Consider the following 21,867-nt stretch of genomic DNA (forward strand, 5'->3'; position numbering starts at 1 on the left):
TCTTTGTTCAATTCCTTTCTCACGATGAGTCTTATGCTGTTGCATAGGCTAATATCTACCGATGTGTTTACATCATATCAAGTCGCAAGTACATTTAACAATACTCTTAGTAGTAAGAGACCTAAATGTTTAGTCTTCTTACAGCTATACTATGCCACTTGATATGATTTTCACACCATTACTATTAGAAAATTGTAGCATCCGCAACTGAAGTCAATATATGACTCATATATTGCATCGCGAGGCGCAAGCACATAAGCTTATGCTACGTGACCACAGGGTAGCTTTCGCCTCGCGTTGCAATACAATACCCCTATAGAAAAGACTGTAGATGCATATGCCGACCAGCGACCTATATCTATTAGATCCAAGAAATTGTCTTCGTGATTCTAAAATTATAATTCGATCAGGACGTGATCTCTGCTCATTTTCTCCCACTGCAGGATGATTTTGCTAGTATAAAAACCCTGCAATTAGCATGGGGCGTCGTCAGTTCTCCGGTTCTAAGATCGCACTTCATGTCAAATAATACGTCAACCATTTGCTCTTTTCGATAATTGTAAAATCTTTCAAGTCTAACAGTACAAGTAAACTCGTGTTCAAAAGAATAAGTTCTCTTGGTCGCCCGGCTTGCGAGTATATTCTCAAAAAATCTGCAAAATCATATCAAAATACGTATAGAGACATTTGTGCAGAAATTAACGTTCTGTCGAGAGACCCTTCGGTAATGCACTTAATTTAAACTTGCAAATTTCTAAAACTAAGTAAACTCGTGTTCTTAAAGAATAAGTTCTCTTATAAATTCAATTGTGAGACATTATTAAAATTCGCATCTAACCGTCGAATTAGTGTAACTTTTGAAAATAAGTAAGATTTCGGAAGTTATGAACTAAAAGAACAGTCAGTGTTAAAACAACGATTTTGTATAACAGTTGAACGAACGCCGCTGCGTAAAATTCTCAAGTGTTAACCACTTGACTCATCTTTTTTATCGGCCCTCATAAAAGTACCAATTATCTATTTGTTAACTTCTACATTTTCATTTAAATTTTAACACCTGTAATCACATCAAAACTGTACTTTTTCATATCATTTGCTTTTCAAATAATTTATTAAAATAAATCAAAAGATTACTATAATTTCGTTTTATTTCATTTCATTCAAAAATTAATCATAAAACTCATAAATCCTATAAATAATGGATAAAGTTTGACCAATTGTTAAATAAATTAATAAAGACGACCCCCATAGGATCGATAGATAACAACGATCTCACATAAAAATAAATAGTCAGAACTTACCAATCTGACTGTAATCAGCCTACCTTGCCTCCCTTATAATTTATAATTATATTCTAAATATACATATTAATTAACCTCGCCTTTCGCTCGGGATGTAACAGCAGCATCTGTCACCATGTACGCTGGGCATATTCACAATAAATACGGTCGTCACAAAATGTAGAAATTAAAATTCCAGAATTTTCAATCCAAAAAATATCTAATTCCAATGGAAAATGGAAGAAATTTTCAGACCTAATTATAAGATATATGCTATTGTACTTCATTGTAAATTTTAAAATATTCTACAGGTGACAGTAATTACAAGCAGTTTGAAAAAAACCATAATAGAGGTTTGTTGAAACATTAAAAATATAAGCCTTAGAACATGATTTTATATGGTCATTTCTGCAATATAAGTCATACCACCCAAGTGGAAATATTCCCGGGAATTTTGAAGAAGTTTTAAATGTTTAAACAGCGACATTTTAAATTCCCGAGTAACAAGTTTTAAATGAATCCAATGCATTTTTGAAAAGTCGTCCGAAATATTGGATTCTCTATTTTAATTTTTTAAAATATGATTAATATTCCCTCTTTTATGGAACTAACTAAATATGAATATGATTCTGATAGATCTAAAATGTTTTGAAAATTAATTTTGAAGTTTAAAAAATTGACAATCATCGTCAGATCGTCTATTGCGACAGAATCAACAGGTGTCAATTATTATTTTTAATATTTGATAATTTATAAAGATTTCTTTTTTATTACCGGTTTATATAAAAAATTTATGTACTTAAGTCCAAAAAATTCACAAATAAATCTCTAAAAACTATTTTTAATTCTCCGTAGAGTACATCATATTTCTTTTTGGTGACACAAAATATTTCAATTGAATTTTGCAAAATTCCGATAATTAGATTAATTTAATAATTTTTTAAATAAAATATTTTATTCACAATACGGTTTTAATCATAAAAGAATGTGAAAATACATAAATGACAATACTGCGTTAAAAAGAAGAAGATATAGCCCAATAAATAATTGCTAAGATTAAACATTTGACAATTTTTTTTATTTTTTTCGAATTTTGATGTTGATAATATTAAATTCGAAAATTTTGCCACACATCATTCGAAAGCTTACATTTTTCTGAAAATTTTAAGGGGTATTTGAACCTTTTTGGATTGAATATAAAGTGGGCAGCATGGGTGTAAAACTGAAAAAGAATGCCCCATATATATATATATATATATATATATATATATTAGGGTGGTCCTTAAAAAACAAATTTTCGAATTTTAAAGTTCGTAACCCCTCATTTTGTTAAGCATGGAAAAATAAGAGACACGTATTTTTTTTTTATTTTAAATTAATATTTAATGGTGCCTCATCGCACTTGAATTTTTACATGCATTTTGCATGGGGAAAAAACGTTTTTTCGTAGATTTGCTATGAAATGATGAAAAATGAATATTTTTTTATCGGACCACTTTGTTTTTCTTCATTTATTTTCAAAGAATAAGATCCAATAATTTATTTATGAATTTTTAATAACAAATATTTTTTAAACAGCCCTTAAAAACCCTCAAAAAATGCAAAATCAGGGAAAAATCGTTAAAAAATGTTTATTAATATTTTTTATAGTCTTTTTTGCAAGATTTTTTATTTACAAATTGAACAAATACTATTAATCGTATTTTTCAATAATTTGCAATTTGTTTAAACAATATATTGTTGTTACTGTAAAATTGTTGTTAAAAATATCTGGAAAATGATGTTTTTTTTAATTTTATAACTTTTATTGACATGAACTGCAATAAATAACAGTTTATTTTAAAAAATGTCAACAAAAATTGTTTAAACAAATTATTTTTGTTATTTTAAAACTAGTGTTTAAATGTATCTACAAAGTTGCTCTTCCCCCTTAATTTTGCAAATAGTTCTGCTGTTTACAATTGCAATAGTATCTTAAATTTGAAACTTCATTTTCGACAATTGTTTAAACAATTTAATTTTTTAATCAATTTAATACTTTTAGATTTTCTAAAATACATACAGTGCGAATTATTAACTGCGGCCCAGCCTAATTCTGACAGTATAGTTTTATTTATAATGTTGCAAGTCGATGTGCTACGACAAGTTTAGACGGGTTTGTTCAGGTAGCACATCGACTTGCAACATTATAAATAAAACTATACTGTCAGAATTAGGCTGGGCCGCAGTTAATAATTCGCACTGTATGTATTTTAGAAAATCTAAAAGTATTAAATTGATTAAAAAATTAAATTGTTTAAACAATTGTCGAAAATGATGTTTCAAATTTAAGATACTATTGCAATTGTAAACAGCAGAACTATTTGCAAAATTAAGGGGGAAGAGCAACTTTGTAGATACATTTAAACACTACTTTTAAAATAACAAAAATAATTTGTTTAAACAATTTTTGTTGACATTTTTTTAATTAAACTGTTATTTATTGCAGTTCATGTCAATAAAAGTTATAAAATTAAAAAAAACATCATTTTCCAGATATTTTTAACAACAATTTTACAGTAAGAACAATATATTGTTTAAACAAATTGCAAATTATTGAAAAATACGATTAATAGTATTTGTTCAATTTGTAAATAAAAAATCTTGCAAAAAAGACTATAAAAAATATTAATAAACATTTTTTAACGATTTTTCCCTGATTTTGCATTTTTTGAGGGTTTTTAGGGGCTGTTTAAAAAATATTTGTTATTAAAAATTCATAAATAAATTATTGGATCTTATTCTTTGAAAATAAATGAAGAAAAACAAAGTGGTCCGATAAAAAAATATTCATTTTTCATCATTTCATAGCAAATCTACGAAAAAACGTTTTTTCCCCATGCAAAATGCATGTAAAAATTCAAGTGCGATGAGGCACCATTAAATATTAATTTAAAAAAAAAAAAATACGTGTCTCTTATTTTTCCATGCTTAACAAAATGAGGGGTTACGAACTTTAAAATTCGAAAATTTGTTTTTTAAGGACCACCCTAATATATATATACATATATATATATATATTATATATATATATATATTTTATATATATATATATTTTATATATATGTATATTTTATATATATGTATATAACCTACAAGAAATACTCTACCAAATATATATTATCTCCATATAGTATACATAATTTGGTGACTCAACAGTTTTTAAGCACTGTAGCTCAAACTTGTAGAATTAACAGATTTTAATGCCAATGATTCTACAAATTTCTCTATTTGGAGAAACAACAATTTCCATCAGTAGATGGCGCAGGAGTTTCTGTAAATTCTACAGAAAATTTCTTTCCGTGTATATTTTTAGAAAGAAATTTATATATTAATTTAATTATTGTATTTGGGGCGGTCCACGCCATTCCAACATATCATCGACTTGGACATTTTTGATTACGCTCAAATTTTTTTACCTTTTTTTACTCAATGAAAAAGAGCTTCCTGATTTTCTTCAAATTTTTTTATAAAACCGTTTTCAAGATATAAATTTTTCAAAATTTTTGAAAAAAAAAATTATTTTTTTTTTATAGCTCATAACTTTTTGACAAATGCACCAATTTTAATTCTTTTTTTTCAAATTGTGTGTTTTAAAATGAACTTTTCAAAACTTTGATGCAAAAATTTTAAAAAAAGTTATTAACCTTATTTTTTGTAATTTTAAGATAAAAATCTTATTTTTAAAAGTGTTTGTATATTTTGATTTTTTCCAAAAAATTTTTAAAAAAACTACTTCTTATAACACAAATTTTAAGCCTAGTCCGGTCTTGGGAAAACAATTTTTAATATTTTTTTCGAATTTTTCAAAATTTTTAAACATTTGTTTTTTACTCAAATATGATTTCTAATGTTTCAGTAAAAGAGTTAATTAATAAAAACTTATAAATGGAGGTAAGCATAATAATAAACTTGTATTTGGAACTAAAATTTTGATCTTTTTTTTATCCAATTTTTTGACGTTTAAATATTTTGCAAGAATAATTCTCATTTGAGCTGGAACAATTTAAAAATTTCAAAAATTTTGTTGGTTGGCTGAGTATGAAGCTAGGAGGATGTTCCTCTCTCCATGCGAGAGCACTGCAAAGCGATGGGAGGGGCGTTGGCAAGGAGTCGATAGTATTTTTATTTATTTGAAAATTTAATTCTTAAAACTTTTATAATAATTTTAATTTTAATTATTTTCTCTATACAAATTTCTTTTGAAATTAATTTATTTTATTAATACTATTAAAATTTTTTTTCGTAATTTTATACAAAAATGTTTTTGAAATTTTTTTTAATATTAAGGAAAAAGATGAAGAAAAATATTTTAATCATTCTATTGGTATCAATATAATAGTTGCAATTATGTATAATTATAATTGGAAGTTTATTTTGTTAAAAGATGCTCTAGTCTGGAATAGAGCATTCATTTAAGGTCACCTTCCGACGTATTTTTACCAAGTAAGAACACGTTTAAAAGAAAAAAAAACTATTTTATTTTCCTCATTTATGTATTAGTTTACTTTAGTATGATTTATTTTGATTCATGGTGACGGTTCGGGGTGTTTGTGTTTGCAAACACTACCTGAAAAGGAAGTCGAGCAACACAAACATCATAAACTGGAAAAATAAACATTTCGAAAGCCCTAAGCCAACCACTGTTCCCAAACGTTGACGCCGACCATTTGAAATCCTCAAAACAGGCTGGCGCAGGTAGAGGAAAAACCCAAGGCCCATCTGGCTGCCGCGCGGCGTTGAATTTGGTTACAAAAAATTAATGGAAGTTAAGAATTTCCTTTTATTTTTAAACTTTTCTTAATAAATATTATTATTTTTCTTACATTGTCGGCACAATCAATTTTGTTTTAAAAATATATACTATTCCCTACTGAAAATTCTCATATAGGATCTTATATAGGATCTTACATAAATTCATATATTAAAATCCACATAAAATCCTATATGTCATGTAAGAAACTATATAGGATCCTATCAAAAATCATATAGGAAATTGAGACATGATTTAAAGTAGGATTTGATATGAATTTTTATGAACTTATTCTTAGGTAATAAATTATGTAAATTCCTATGTGAAATCCTACAATTTTTCTCGTCATATTTTTTCCTTCAATTTCCTATGTCAATTTCCAATGTCAATTTCCTTCATCATTTCTCATAAAAAAACCTATAAAAATTCATAGCTAAATCCTTAATTAAAAACTTTCCTATATCAAATCATACATAAAATCTTTTTTCAATTCATGAATAAAAAATTCTGACATAAAATCTGACATGAAATTTTATGTAAAATCTTTTCATCCCTGAATATGATTTTCCTATATAAAATCATATACAAAATCTGATGTAAGATTTTACATAAAATACTTTTTCGATTCATAAATAAAAAATTCTGACATAAAATCTGACATGAAATCTTATGTAAAATCATTTCATCTCTGAATATGATTTTCCTATATAAAATCATATACAAAATCTGATGTAATATTTTACATAAAATCCATTTTCAATTCATGAAAAAAAAATTCTGACATAAAATCTGACATGAAATCTTAAGTAAAATCATTTCATCCTTGAATAAGATTTTCCTATATAAAATCATATGCAAAATCTGATGTAATATTTTACATAAAATCCTTTTTCAATTCATGAAAAAAAAATTCTGACATAAAATCTGACATGAAATCTTATGTAAAATCTTTTCATCCCTGAATATGATTTTCCTATATAAAATCATATACAAAATCTGATGTAATATTTTACATAAAATCCTATTTCAATTCTTGAATAAAAAATTCTGACATAAAATCTGACATGAAATCTTATGTAAAATCTTTTCATCCCTGAATATGATTTTCCTATATAAAATCATATACAAAATCTGATGTAATATTTTACATAAAATCCTATTTCAATTCTTGAATAAAAAATTCTTACATAAAATCTGACATGAAATTTTATGTAAAATCTTTTCATCCCTGAATATGATTTTCCTATATAAAATCATATACAAAATCTGATGTAATATTTTACATAAAATCTTTTTTCAATTCATGAAAAAAAAATTCTGACATAAAATCTGACATGAAATCTTATGTAAAATCATTTCATCTCTGAATATAATTTTCCTATTTAAAATCATATACAAAATCTGATGTAATATTTTACATAAAATCCATTTTCAATTCATGAAAAAAAAATTCTGACATAAAATCTGACATGAAATCTTATGTAAAATCATTTCATCCTTGAATAAGATTTTCCTATATAAAATCATATGCAAAATCTGATGTAAGATTTTACATAAAATCCTTTTTCAATTCATGAATAAAAAATTCTGACATAAAATCTGACATGAAATCTTATGTAAAATCATTTTATCTCTGAATATAATTTTCCTATTTAAAATCATATACAAAATCTGATGTAAGATTTTACATAAAATCCTTTTTTAATTTTTAAAACATAAAAAATTCTGACATAAAATCTGACATGAAATCTTATGTAAAATCTTTTCATCTCTGAATATGATATTCCTATATAAAATCATATACAAAATTTGATGTAATATTTTACATAAAATCATTTTTCGATTCCTAAATAAAAAATTCTGACATAAAATCTGACATGAAATCTTATGTAAAATCATTTCATCTCTAAATATGATTTTTCTATATAAAATCATATACAAAATCTGATTTAATATTTTACATAAAATCCTTTTTCGATTCCTAAATAAAAAATTCTGACATAAAATCTGACATGAAATCTTATGTAAAATCATTTTATCTCTGAATATGATTTTTCTATATAAAATCATATACAAAATCTGATGTAATATTTTACATAAAATCCTATTTCAATTCTTGAATAAAAAATTCTGACATAAAATCTGACATGAAATCTTATGTAAAATCTTTTCATCCCTGAATATGATTTTCCTATATAAAATCATATACAAAATCTGATGTAAGATTTTACATAAAATCCTTTTTCGATTCTTGAATAAAAAATTCTGATATGAAACCATATAAAAACAAATTATTTGTTGACAAATCTGTAATGTTTAAGAGGATAATGAACAATTTCCATTATTTTCTAATATTTATTCGTTCCTATTAAGTTTCATCTGAACAAACGAAAATATAAAATAGAATTCTTTTTTACAAAATTATAATATTATTTACATCGTGAACATATAAAAATATATTTTTTATTTAAAAATTAATAATTATTTATTTCTTTTCATTGCTCTTAACCAATCTAAGCCTTGGAATGCAATATTTAAAAGTTACAGTCTAAGCTTCAGATTAATTTGACGTAAATTTTTGTGATATGAGAGTATAAAAATTAATTGTTAATATAAACAATTTTTAGAACTATTGAAGTAATAAATACATTTTTATAAAAAAGTTGTTTATGTAAAGGACAGTATGATTGTAATTAATTTTTTGTTCTTAAAATATATTTCTGTATCCTTAAAATATTAAATTAACAATTGATGCTATCACAATAAAAAGTAAGGTTAAGGAATACAATTTTTGCAATTGAAATATGTCTTACAATAAATTATTATCAATTTATAAAATATGTAAAAAATACAATAAATATTATTGATAAAATATATACTTATAACGCTTCAGATTTTTGATAATTCTCTGTTTAAGGAATCGCAAAGTTTTTTCTGTAAAATTTATAATGTACTATTTTTTAATGCTACTTAATAGGAACATAAATTTGGTAAAGCGCATATATATTGTTTTTTGCGAACTAATACATGTACACATATTTTAATGATTTCACTTGTATTTACAACTATTTTTTTTTCTTTACTGAATTAATTTTTTTCAAAAATGCGCATTGATTTGGAAAAGCATTCTGAGTAATTAATTTACGACATACAGTGTACTCCTTGTCATTTTGGTGATCTGCAATAAAATATATTATTTGTACGTAAGTACCATCCTTTAGTTTTGCAAAAGAATTGTCTGACCTTTTATTTTGAATTAAAGATGACATATAAAGGCAACCGTCCTTTATCATTTTTTTAAAAGAACCAGACATATCAGAAAGATTTAGACTATCAACCAAAGCGGAAGATATGTATGAAGACTTTCCAAAATATCGCGCTGTGGAATGTTTTACAGTTTTTTGGACCATCGATGTACTTATTTCGGAGCAAAAGTTTTTTGTTTCAAATGTTGCAAAAGGCTCAACTTTTTTCTTCAAGAATGCATAACTAGAGTTAAAGTTTATGTGTCGACAGATTTGTTTATGAACTCCTTTAGAAGTATGAACTACATTGAGCAACTTTGCATTGCCTGCTTCAAATGCAAATGCAGAGTGCTCATACAAAGGTCCCCAATTTAAGACACTACGTGCCAGATGTAATAAAATATGTACGTTAAATGTCATAGCAACTTTTGTATACAAGCGTTCAGTATCATATACAAACTCATGTAATAATTGATCAGCCCGATTAAGTTCATCAATAGAAATTTCCGATTGTAACAGAATATGTATAGCTTCAACAAGCTTCAACCAATGTTCCATTAACCTTTTATCAAGGAATTTACACATAATTGGTGCACTGTAGTAAAGAAGAAAATTTTCCCATTCTCGAGCTTTCCAGTGCTCTTTATCTGCTAAAGATCGCGTGAGTCTGCCAACATGATGCGGGACTTTCGTTGACTCGAGAATGGTATTAATTTCATCTACTTCTAATTTCGTTAATATCTTGGAAGAAGAACCTTTTTTTCCTAACCAAATGGTTGTAAATTGTTTGACCACTCCACTTATAATATGCATATTGTCAGGAACCAACCCATTAATTATATTAAATTTATTTAAATTTATCAATACTGATGGATTTTTGAAACCGCAGATTGGTTTCTTAGGCGTACAATCTTTCATTTGACGAATGCTTTCTTTTTCCGTTCTGAGCAACCCTGTTTGATCTATCCATGGATACTTTGAACAGCCCGAGTTAGGTTTCTTTTCATTAACAACCCATTCACCTGGATGTTTACACCAGTTGCATCCAAATTTCCCGTTGAATTGTGTTAGGCCTTGTATTGGTGCTCGGGCGACGGAATCCACACAACATACTAAGCAAAACAATTTGATTATTTGTTTTTTGTTTTTTACAGTGCATGTTATACCTTCGTCTCCTAGTATATTCATTTTTTCTACAAAGGGATCCAGAAAAACATTCATATCTGGTTTTGTTTTACCAAACCATAGGCCTACAACAATTAAATTATTTGTTCTTACATGGATAGGTAGTTCATTCAGCATTATATAAATAGGCCATATACTAAATGTGGAACTCTCAAATAAAGGAGCTCCATCCGTATTAAACACGGCAGTTACATATCGATTATGATCATCACTGTTTAAACTTTTTACAAAACGCCGATACAATTTTCCGTCATAAATGTTTTTAATGATTTTATTTTTAGATACGCTACTATGCATTACATCATCATAATAATCGCCATTCGCTTCTAATAAGTCAGCAATTTGGTTTGAAGGGTCTAAAGTAACAAAAAAATTATTATAACTAGAATCTTTTACATTTACCTCGATATTACACAGATCACATTTTTTAAATGTGTCAGAAGAAGTAAATGTACCTAAGCTTTTCCCACAATTATCACATAGTGCATGATAAGTGTTAGAATGTTTTGGATTAAATAATTTATCGATTAGGTATCTCGTTTCTGGAATTATTGGTTTTAAGAAAATACAGTTAACTAACTTAAATAGGTTTTCAATCGCAGTTAAGGAAAGTGAATTGGCTGAAGCGTATTGCAATAACATCATCAAAACTTCACCAATATTTTTATTAACTGGTACTTCGATTGAATTACTAAAATTTGCATCATCCAAAAATGTGTTAAGGTATTCAAACTGTCCTTTTTCTTCTACAGATTTAACTTCGTCATCTGTATCCGAAATCTCCTCATCAGTTTGAAATGTAGTAAAATCGTATTGCGCACCTTTAATAAAATATAAACATGAAAAATCATTTCAATAGGTAAATTTACACAAAAATAGAATGAATCTACGGTATATAAAGTACAAAAATCTACAAACTCATTTTAATTAACTTAACTTTCTTCCTTCCAAGTGGAATTGTCAGACTTTGAAAAAATTTCAATTGGATATTAATAATTATATATGATGTATTCCACGCCAAAGTGAAAGTACATCTGCAATTGCCTCTCTGATTTTTCAAATTTTTTTAGCAATTCGTTTTCGAGTTATGGAATTTTTAAAATTGGAGAATTTTCATGACATTTAATTTTTAAATGCTCATAACTTCCTTAAAAATACTTTAATTTTAAAAGTTATTTTTTTCAAAATGTCAGTTTTTAAACGTTGTTTAAAAAAAATCGAAATTTTTTTTCAAATGTTATTACTATTAAATTTTGAAGTTTTAATGATAAATAGTCATTTTTCTCTTTTGACATACTGATAGATTTTTTTCAAAATTATTTCAAAAAACTACTTCTTTTCAAAAAAATTGGAAGCCTAGGCCGGTAATAGGTAAACAATTTTTACAACATTTTCGGAATTATTCAAAAATTTTTGAATTTTTAAAAATATTTTTGGTTTTTTTGTATACTACGTACTTCAATGTATTTTAATGCGCTAATTACGAAAATCATAGTGACAATATTAAAAAATTTAATTTCTATGGTAAACACCATAAATTTTTGGACTTTTTCATGGTTTTCAACATAAAAATCAAATTTTCGGGTATTGTGATGATTATGATGACTATGATATTATATTATGACTATGATTTTCGTAATCAGCGCATCAAAATACATTAAAGTACGGAGTACAGAAAAAACCAAAAATATTTTAAAGAATTCAAAATTACCCATTACCGGCCTAGGCTTAAAAGTTTCGTAAAAAGTAGTTTTTTTGAAAAAAATCGATCAATACGTCAAATGAGAAAAATGACTTTTTATCATTAAAACTTCAAAATTTAATAGTAATATCATTTAAAGAAAATTTCTTTTTTTTTAAAGTACGTTTAAAAACTCACATTTTAAAGAAAAATAACTTTTAAAATTGATGCATGTTTAAGAAAGTTATGAGCATTCAAAAATTAAAAGTCATGAAAATTCTCCAATTTTCAAAATTATATAACTCGAAAACGGCTAGCTGAAAAAATTTGAAAAAATTTATGAAAGCTAGTCTCAATTAGTACTAAAAGAAAAAAAATCTCAAATAAATCGGAGATGCAATTACGGATGGATTTTCACTTTGGAGTGGAATACATCAAATGTTATAAAATACTTTACACGTCCATCTTATTTTTAAAAGATGATCGTTTTTTATTTCTACACGGAAAAGTTTTTGGGTGAGCGGTTCTCTCCGGCTGGTGAGTTGTTCTACAAAATTGACAGATAAATATTTGAATTTCAAAAAAATTGATTTTCATTTAAATAATTAATTACTTTTTTAATTTTGTAAAAAAAAGTCGAAAAAGTTCAATTTATAACGTGAAGTTGAAAATGTATTCTAATATTGCAGCAACATTGCAGAAATAATGGTAATATTGAGTCAATGTTAGAAATATTGCTTCAAGTTCAGGTGCTGTGGAGGCGATAGCATAATTTACCTTTCCCTAGGTATGTTATTAAATAACAAATCAAAATTAATAATCAAATTTTTTTTACATAAGATATCAATTTTGATTAAATCTTCAAATTAACATTATTTTATAAATTAATTTATAAAAATTTATGATTGAAAATAGTATAAGAATTTTTCAATGCAATTATCTTGAAAAATAAAAAGTTTAATCATAATTATTACATTTATTTATAACCCTAAATGCTTCTTCTGAAAGAAAGTTAAGATCATATATCTGAGATGTGATTTAACTTCTATTTAGTTATCTCTATATACAATATTAACAATAGATTATTCAGGTCTAAATTGATATAGGTTACATCATGAAGAAAACCTGAAATACCTTCTTCTTCAACATCTTCATCAATATTTTCTTGAACAACTTTTATAAAGCTTGCCATTCTGGAATCGTCCCAATTAACTGAAGTATTCATTTCTGTTACACTACTTTCTTTACTGCATACTTCCATGACCATCTAAATAATAAAATTTATTTCAAAATCAAAAACTCATCAATAAAGTAAAATAAAATTGGAGAGTATTAAATATTTTACATACTTTGTCCATTTCACATTCACTGCTGTTTAAGTTATTTGTTGAAAATTGTTCATCAGCATCTTGCTGTATGACGTCTTCAATACCTATGGGGTATCCAGTAATTTCTCCATCCGATTCTGTACTTGATTCAGATTCGCTACTAGATTCTTTTAGTACCATTTCTTCTTGCAGGCTGGAAGAATTTCCCTCATTCAAATACAATTCTATACTAGAATCTGATTCGTCTGTAGATATCTGTAAAGTATTTATATTTAGAAATATTTTCTTAAAAATTAATTTATGGACGCTTTATCCACTTTAGGTTTACTGAACTATAACAATTGTTACAGAACAAAATGCAGCGCAGTGTAATTATGCACACTGCGCCATTTTTATTTAAAAAACAAGTATAATTTAATTATTTGAAAATTTACAAAATTTTCTTATACTATTCGAAAAAGCGCATTTTGGCACATGAGAAATATCTATTCCTGACTTTTTTTTCATTGTTTAATTGTGAAAATACAGCGTCAAACTTTGATAAAAAATAACGAGAAAAATTTTTTTGTTTGAACTTTATTTTACTGTTTGCAAACTATAATACTACTTTAAATCAGACAGACTGGACATACACGAAGTTGAAAATCAATTTGATCTCTGAAATGTTGTATTTCGAAGATTTTTAGACATGTACAGTGCCTTTATACTTGGAGAACTTAGTCAAAAATAATGATACAAAAATTTCAAATACAAATTTGGAAATCTTATGAAACTTTCAAAACAGAGATAATTCTTTAAGTTTCAAAATTTTTGACCTCAATTTTCACCTGGGTTATGCTAACCCAGTTAGTACCCTGAGAGTTAAAAAATCTAAATAATGATTCATAATATTTACGAAGCTGAAGTACGCAACGTTTATGATAAACGATTTTAAAGAATTAATTTTTTAAAATGAAAAATTCTATAATTTTTCGCCTAAAAAATATTTCTTGTAATTTTCATTAATTAACAAATCGTAAAAAAATATTTTTTAGGCAAAACATTATAGAATTTTTCATTTTAAAAAATTATTTCTTTAAAAATCGTTTATCATAAACGTTGCGTACTTCAGCTTCGTTAATATTTTACTTGATTTCGCATTGTTTTCAATAAATTTCGTAAAATTATAATTTTCAAATTAATTTAGGTTCATTAGGAATAGATGTTTACTATTCTGTATATCTGATTAAAACTATTCTTTTTTCATGACAATATGCAAATAAATAGTAGTTCTTTACCATGAAGTTAAAAACTTTCATTTTTGTGTGTGATACGCAACAATATGTCTTAAAACTAATACGTTCTGTAAGTTCCATTACCTCCCTAACAGCCTCACGTAACCTTCTTTCTCTGTACTCAGTACTTCTGGGCACCTTTGTTCCCCTTTAAGAAATAAATATATATATATATTAATTAAATTTTACCTTTATACATTCTCGCTTAACATTTATTAGCAAATTTCTAACTGTTGACATTTTTTAAGAAATAAGCGTATAAAAATTAATTGACTTAGACTTACTTCTGAACGCATATTTTATCACCTATAAGATAATATGAAAATTGGTCTACAACAATTGAACCGACCAAAAGGTCTTACGCGTGACTTTCGTTGGTCCCGCGTTCAGCGAGTTTCCAGATATTCCAGGAGCCAATGAAAACTTCGCGTAAGCCCTTTTGGTCGTTGGCAGTTCAATTATTGACGACGATATTATTTATAGAATAATAATAATAAATCATTTATTAATTTAATTTATTATCATTTACTTTTTAAACTATTTACTAATTTATAATTTTACAAACAAAATGTAACAATTTTTCTTTTTACATTTTTTTAAACTAACCGTTCTCAAGTTATTGACACTTTTTAAAATATAGATTGATTTTAAACAAATATATGCTCTCAAATGCACTTTGTCACACTATTAAGCTTTTTTGTTCAAAATTACATCAGTTTGAAATTTCCAACAGAATTGAATATTTTTAGTTTAAACATATTTATTAAACAATTAATATTTTTTAATTTCATTTTTAGATATAGAGTTTGATGTCAAGGTAAAAGCTTTAAAATGAAATAATTAATATTTTATTGTAAAACTTTGTTATAAGTTCACAATGGGTAGAGTAGAGTGGGGCGAGATCACTATTTGGCTTTTATTTTCGTATTCTATGACTTAGAAATTTGTCGTTTCACGTAAATGTCACTTATAGCAGTGTGCATATATGCCCTGAGTTTCGATCCGATTAATGACAATCGAATGACAGAGTGATTACTGAAATCAAAACTCATTTTACAACTATTTTTTAATTTTCGCGATTTTATTTTGAAAAAAATTTCACGAAAAAAGATTTAACGCAATTATTTTTTATTAATTTGAGTCTTCTGAATGTGATGGTGTGGTTTATTTTGCGATTTCCAAAAAAAATTTAATTGTTAATTATAAAAGATTTTATTTTCTAAAATAAATTTAGTGTTATAAAATAGTGATAATTCGTATTTATTTAATGTTTTCCAATGATTTTTAATTAATTTTTTAATTTTTACTTCAAAAAAAAGATAACTGGTGATCTCGCCCCAAGTATTGGGTCGAGATCAGCACTTGAGCCGCCGGAAAGTAAAAGGGCGCATGAAATTTGTACGGCCGTTCGAGTTGGCCGGCCGTACAAATTTTATGCGCCCTTTTACTTTCCGGCGGCTCACTTGCAAGGGTAGCGTAAAATGGCTGTAGCTCGAAATAATGAAGAGATCGGAACTTGCGTCAATGGAGTAAAATGTAGCCAAAGAGTCTATCTTTCAAACCTTCTTTGGTTTTTGTCATTATCGACTCGGGGACCTTTGACACAGTTCGAAAACTGAAAATGTGGAGTTCTTGCCCTACTCTACTCTAATTAGGAATGTTTGTATGTTCATAAACCATTTCAATGTTGATTAATTGTTTATTAAAAATCTACTTGTCGAAAATATTTCATGTAGGGTTCTCGTTGCATGCAAAATTACATAAGCTTCCATTAGTTAATTCAAAGTCACACTAATTTTATTCGAATGTAAAATATTTTATTTTTAACATTAATTAGTTAATTAGGGTTAGTTGGGGTAAATGGGGACAAAATCGCTATTTTTCACAAATTTCGTAAGTTTCTTCCTTTAAAAGGTAATATTTGCTGGTTTATTTTTTTAAGTTGTTATTTACATTCCCAGGATTAATTTTATGCAGCAGAAAAAATTTTAGATAAGCTTTAAACGCATGAAACTGACTGTCCCCATTTACCCCAAAATTTAGAAAATTTCATAAAATTTGGGGGAAATGGGGACAGCATAGTTTCTAAGAAAGTTTTACTAAAAAAATTTCCTTAAGTATATTACTGTATTAAAGGATGAAAAAACTTTTAAAAAATTTGTAGTAGATATATGATAGTTGAACCAATTGAAATTTTTTTATTTTCTTTTAGTATTTTGTTTCGCATTTGAAAAAACACAGACTTTTAAAAATCATACCAAATTTTTTTCTAATTCCTTTCGACTCCCATAACAGAAATTCACTTGAATTTTTGATTTTTGTTAATTTGATTAATAATGACAAGCTGTCTCCATTTACCCCAAAAATTTGAAAACTTAGGGTAAATGTGGACAGCTTGTCATTATTAACCAAATTGACAAAAATCAAAAATTCAAGTGAATTTCTGTTATGGGAGTCATAAGGAATAAGAAAAAAATTTGGTATAATTTTTAAGTCTGTTTTCTTCGAAATGCTCGACAAAATACTGAAACAGTTTGACTTTGATTTTAAAGTTTTTATGCATTGTGCGATAACTTTTTTTATCTTGCTGCCAATTGTCAAGATAAAAGCTTGGCAATACTCAAAATCTCTTGCAGGTGATCTGAGGTTAAAATATTGATGTTGAACTTAATTTTAAAACTCTAAATTAAGCTCCAAAACCTTTTGTCCCCATTTACCCCCTGTTCCCATTTACCCAAACTGACCCTAATTACTCATAATAAGACATTTTGTTTTGTTTCTTTATTAAAAGTATACATCTTAAGCTTCACTTTAAGTGATAAAAAAATAATAAAGATTCGTTTAAAAATAAAATTTTTAATTATTTTTGATTTTCAGAAAAGGATAAATTTGTTTAAAAAATTTTATTCACCATTCGAAAAAGTAAAAAAAAACCTTTCCATTTCAAGTACTATTAAATAGTTAAGTGGAAAGTAGTTAAAGTGTCTACTAATTTAATTTTTTTATCTTTATGTGTATAAGTTACTTTCCAGTATTTAATTTTTAATCATTGTTTTCTATAAGCAAGTAATATCTAAAGCATTCTCTAGTAAATCCACAGAAAATTTTAAGTTATTCCACTGCCTTATACTTTCGTAAATTGATATTCTACTTGAAAGATTTTTATTTAGTTTCTATTTAAAATGTCTTTATATAAAATAGAAGTACGGTATATAAAGCTTGTAATAACCATAACAGTTATTAGTGTTTTTATTTTCTTAAAAATATTTCTAACTTTTTCCTTAGGGAATCAGTTTATGTCCCTGTCTCTCTAATGTTAAATACAATATTATAGAAAATGTATTTTAATTGTTAAAAATATACATGTAAGCAATAAAATATACCTTTTATACTTATGTCTTCCACTCATATTGTGCGAAACACCTGTAAGTGAAATTAAAGTTATGAATATAGTGATTTCACAAATGAAATACATATTTACTGGCAGAGTGTTCCCATTCAGACTACATTTTTTAAAAGTATACGTTAGTTTTAATTACCACAAATTAAAATTTCTATATTTTACATATCAGGGAACAAGAATATGACAATAAAAATTCGGTTTTTTGAGGTTATCAATATTTTTTTGGACGTTAAAATCAGCAATTTTTAATACTTTTCAACAAATGTCATTCCACTTTTACTCAATTCTTATTCAATAACACTCAGATTTTTCATTGAAAAATGATATTAATAATACTTCCTCACTTGTAAAATGTAATAATAACAATAATAATAATTATTATTATGAATTATTAATATATAAAAATGATTATATATTAGGGGTAAAATGCCTGTTGCGTACTAAGTGAAACAAAAGTTGATCGGATCGGGCTGTAACTTGCACATACTTTAGCCCTAGGAGTGAGTACTTTAACCACGAAGTATTGTTACGTTTTTTCAAAAACTGTCAGAGAGGGAGGGAGTTGAATTTTTTTGAAAAATTTAAACAGTGAATTTTTGAAGACTAGTAACTTTTACACAGAATGAAGAAAAACAATTTGACCAGTATGATTTCGAAAGGTTTTTTCCTGCTCTTTCGAATGTTGCAAACAAAACTTCAAAAAATTCAAATTTTGACCCTTTTTTGAGAATTAAATTTTTTTTTGACTTTATTTTAAGTTCGGTCCTTTTTGCTTCCTCGTGGAAGAAGCTTTGTAGTCCTTTCGTTTATAAAACTTTTCAAAGTGGCGGAAACAAATTTTTCTTTATAAAGAAACATGTTATATGAGATCCTGATCAATTGTCCGGATGCATGTATGTGTGTGTGGATCCCTTTTTTGTTTAGAAGATAACTTTAACAGGTTTTAATGGATTTAGATAAAATTTGGTAGGCTTATTTATCATATTAATATCTCAAAACTGACCAAAGGATTTTAAAAAATACCCCAAAAAAAATTTATCGTCTTTTTTCCAAATTTTTTTTTAATCAAAAAAATTTTTAAATAGAAAAATTTAAGGTTATATATAATAAAATCGTATTCCTTACGTCAAGACAAATCGATCGGTATATATAAAGTATAGCTTTAATTTAAATTTAAAGAATTAATGAAAGTTAAAAAATAAAAAATTCACATTTTGGCTATAAAATTTTGTGATTATTTAAATTTAAGTTTATAGATGAAATAATTGTATTCCTTGCATGAAAACGAATCGATTGGTATATATAAAGTTTACATTTAAGGTAAATTTAATAAATTAATGAAAGTTAAAAAATAAAAAATTCACATTTTAGCTAAAAAATTTTGTATTTATTTAAATTCAAGTTTAAATATATAATAATTGTGTTCCTTGCATTGAAACGAATAGATATAATTGTAAATAATTATAAATTATATATTATTTTTAATTAATCTTTAGAAATTTCAGCTATAATGTGAATTTTTTGGTTTTTTAACTTCCATTAATTCTTTTAATTTAACTCAAATGTATAGGTACTCAAATGTTTATATTATTATATTATTTTTGTATGTTTATTTCAATGTTAATGCTTTCTCCACGAGGAAGCAAATTGTTTTGCTGATCGTAAAGAGGAATTTTACCCCATTACTATATATAAAATATGTAATATTATATTTATATTATTATTTTTATTACATTGTACAAGTTAGAAAGAAAGTATGTATATTAATATCATTTTTCAATGAAAAATTTAGAGTTTTATTGAATAAGAATTAAGTAAATGTGGAACACCATTTGTTGAATAATTTTAATTATTAATTTTTATTGTCATATTCTTATTCCCTAATGTCTAAAATATAAAAATATTAATTTTTGGTAATTAAAATTAACTAAAAAAATTAGTCTAAATAGGAACGCCAATTGGAATGATCTGCCAGTGAAGTTATTAAGATGAAAGTAACTGTAAGAGAATTTTCATTTTATTCTCTTGGCTAGAAAATAATATATATCTAAGTGTTATATTTTATACTTAGAATTAATATAAAATTAATAAGAAAATCAAATTTAATTTGCTTACGATTTCATAATAACATTTTTCTAAATGGAAGTACATGAAAATCACTTGTGAGCGTTAATTTATCAAGTATCTTGCGAGAAAAATTATGAAGGATTCGATTTATGTTAGATTCTATACAGGATTATATATTAAAACATTATATCATATTTATATTGTATTTTATTTTAAGATTGTACACAAATTTTAAAGATAACGAAATTAAACCGATTTATGAGTTTGACAAAGAATCTTGAATATTTATATCAGTGACTTTTTCACTGGTTTAAATTTTGAGAGTAGGTATATCCTTTTGTCATAAAAAGTTTGCAGACAATTCTTACAAAGTTATAAAAATGTAATTAGAAGTCTTTCTAATGATTAAATGAAAAGAATCATTTTAATTATATATAAAACCAAAGATATTAAAATTAGATAAATATTACGATTCTGAAGTACGCAACGTTTATGATCAACGATTGGAAATCAATTTCTATTTAACACGAAAAAATATTAAATTGTATACCTACAAAAAATTATAGAATTTCTCATTCTAAAAAATTATGTTTAAAAAATCATTTATCATAAACGTTGCGTACTTCAGTATCGTAAAATATGTACTAAAAATGTTTAAAATATTACATTAGGTAAATCACAAATTTTTTTTTGAATTTTCAGAACTCATCTTATTTCATCTCTTTCTCTTACTTTATTTATTTTCTGTTAGTGAAATAATATTTTATTTATATTATTTCGTAAATTAGAAATTTTTCAAATTAATTTATTCAGATTATTTATCTGGCGAAATAGACACATCGAAAATTCTTGCCTAAGAAAGTTTACAGTAAATTAAAGATCATCTCAAAGTCTTTAAAATGTAACGTAAAATAAAAAAAATGACTAGAAAATTAATTTTTAATAAATAGAACTATTTAATTGACACAATGAAAGTAATTAATACAATTACAAAATTAAGTTAGCCATAGTCGCAATAAAATGTTTTATAAGTTTGCTGTCCGTTTTACTAATACATTTAATATTTTTAAAAAAACTTACCTTTTTAAACTGAGATCAAATTAGCAGGATAAAAATTGAATAATAATTAATATATTAATTAAACTCAAATCACTATAGAATACACACAGAAAAAAGCAAAATCCGAAAATGAGTGAATAACCACGAGGCAGAAAAATGTCAGTATATATGGAAATGGACAGGAAGAACTTTATATCGATAGACCGGAAATAATTTCCGTAATATAGTAATGCGCAAAATTAAAACGACACTACACTGAAGGCAGCGCGGAATTCTAATGTGTTAAATTTAAAAACTTATCAGACACATATATATCGTAATGAGAATATTTACATTGCGTGTATAATCAACAAATAACATAAAAATTAAGAAACTAATTTTGACCAAAAAATTCCAAGTCTGCGTAAAAGCGTCTGCAAAATGCATAAACCATGTAAATTAGGCTGTCTTATTTGTGACGTCAGAGCCGATTCTAAAGGCGGTTCCAGAATAGGTGAAAAGACATGTGCTAGTCCAAAAAACTATAAGCGCTATTTATCTCTCTTGCACTCTT

At 25.9% G+C, this 21,867-nt stretch overlaps 1 protein-coding gene across 1 annotated transcript; it reads right to left on the reverse strand.

Annotated features, from left to right (window-relative positions):
- Window positions 1–8,413: 8,413 nt before the first annotated feature.
- On the reverse strand, window positions 8,414–21,849 carry LOC127277859 (uncharacterized). The gene is made up of 6 exons (XM_051299253.1): window positions 21,336–21,849; window positions 18,169–18,208; window positions 14,870–14,933; window positions 13,533–13,766; window positions 13,318–13,450; window positions 8,414–11,323 (listed from the first exon to the last, which is right to left on the reverse strand). The coding sequence occupies exons 2-6, from the start codon at window positions 18,192–18,194 to the stop codon at window positions 9,138–9,140; spliced, it is 2,643 nt and encodes an 880-aa protein (XP_051155210.1). The 5' UTR covers window positions 18,195–18,208; window positions 21,336–21,849; the 3' UTR covers window positions 8,414–9,137.
- Window positions 21,850–21,867: the final 18 nt, after the last annotated feature.

The sequence above is a fragment of the Leptopilina boulardi genome, unplaced genomic scaffold (genome assembly GCF_019393585.1).
Source record: "Leptopilina boulardi isolate dan_hultmark-lab unplaced genomic scaffold, ZJU_Lbou_2.1 LbouV2_188, whole genome shotgun sequence".
Taxonomy (NCBI): domain Eukaryota; kingdom Metazoa; phylum Arthropoda; class Insecta; order Hymenoptera; family Figitidae; genus Leptopilina; species Leptopilina boulardi.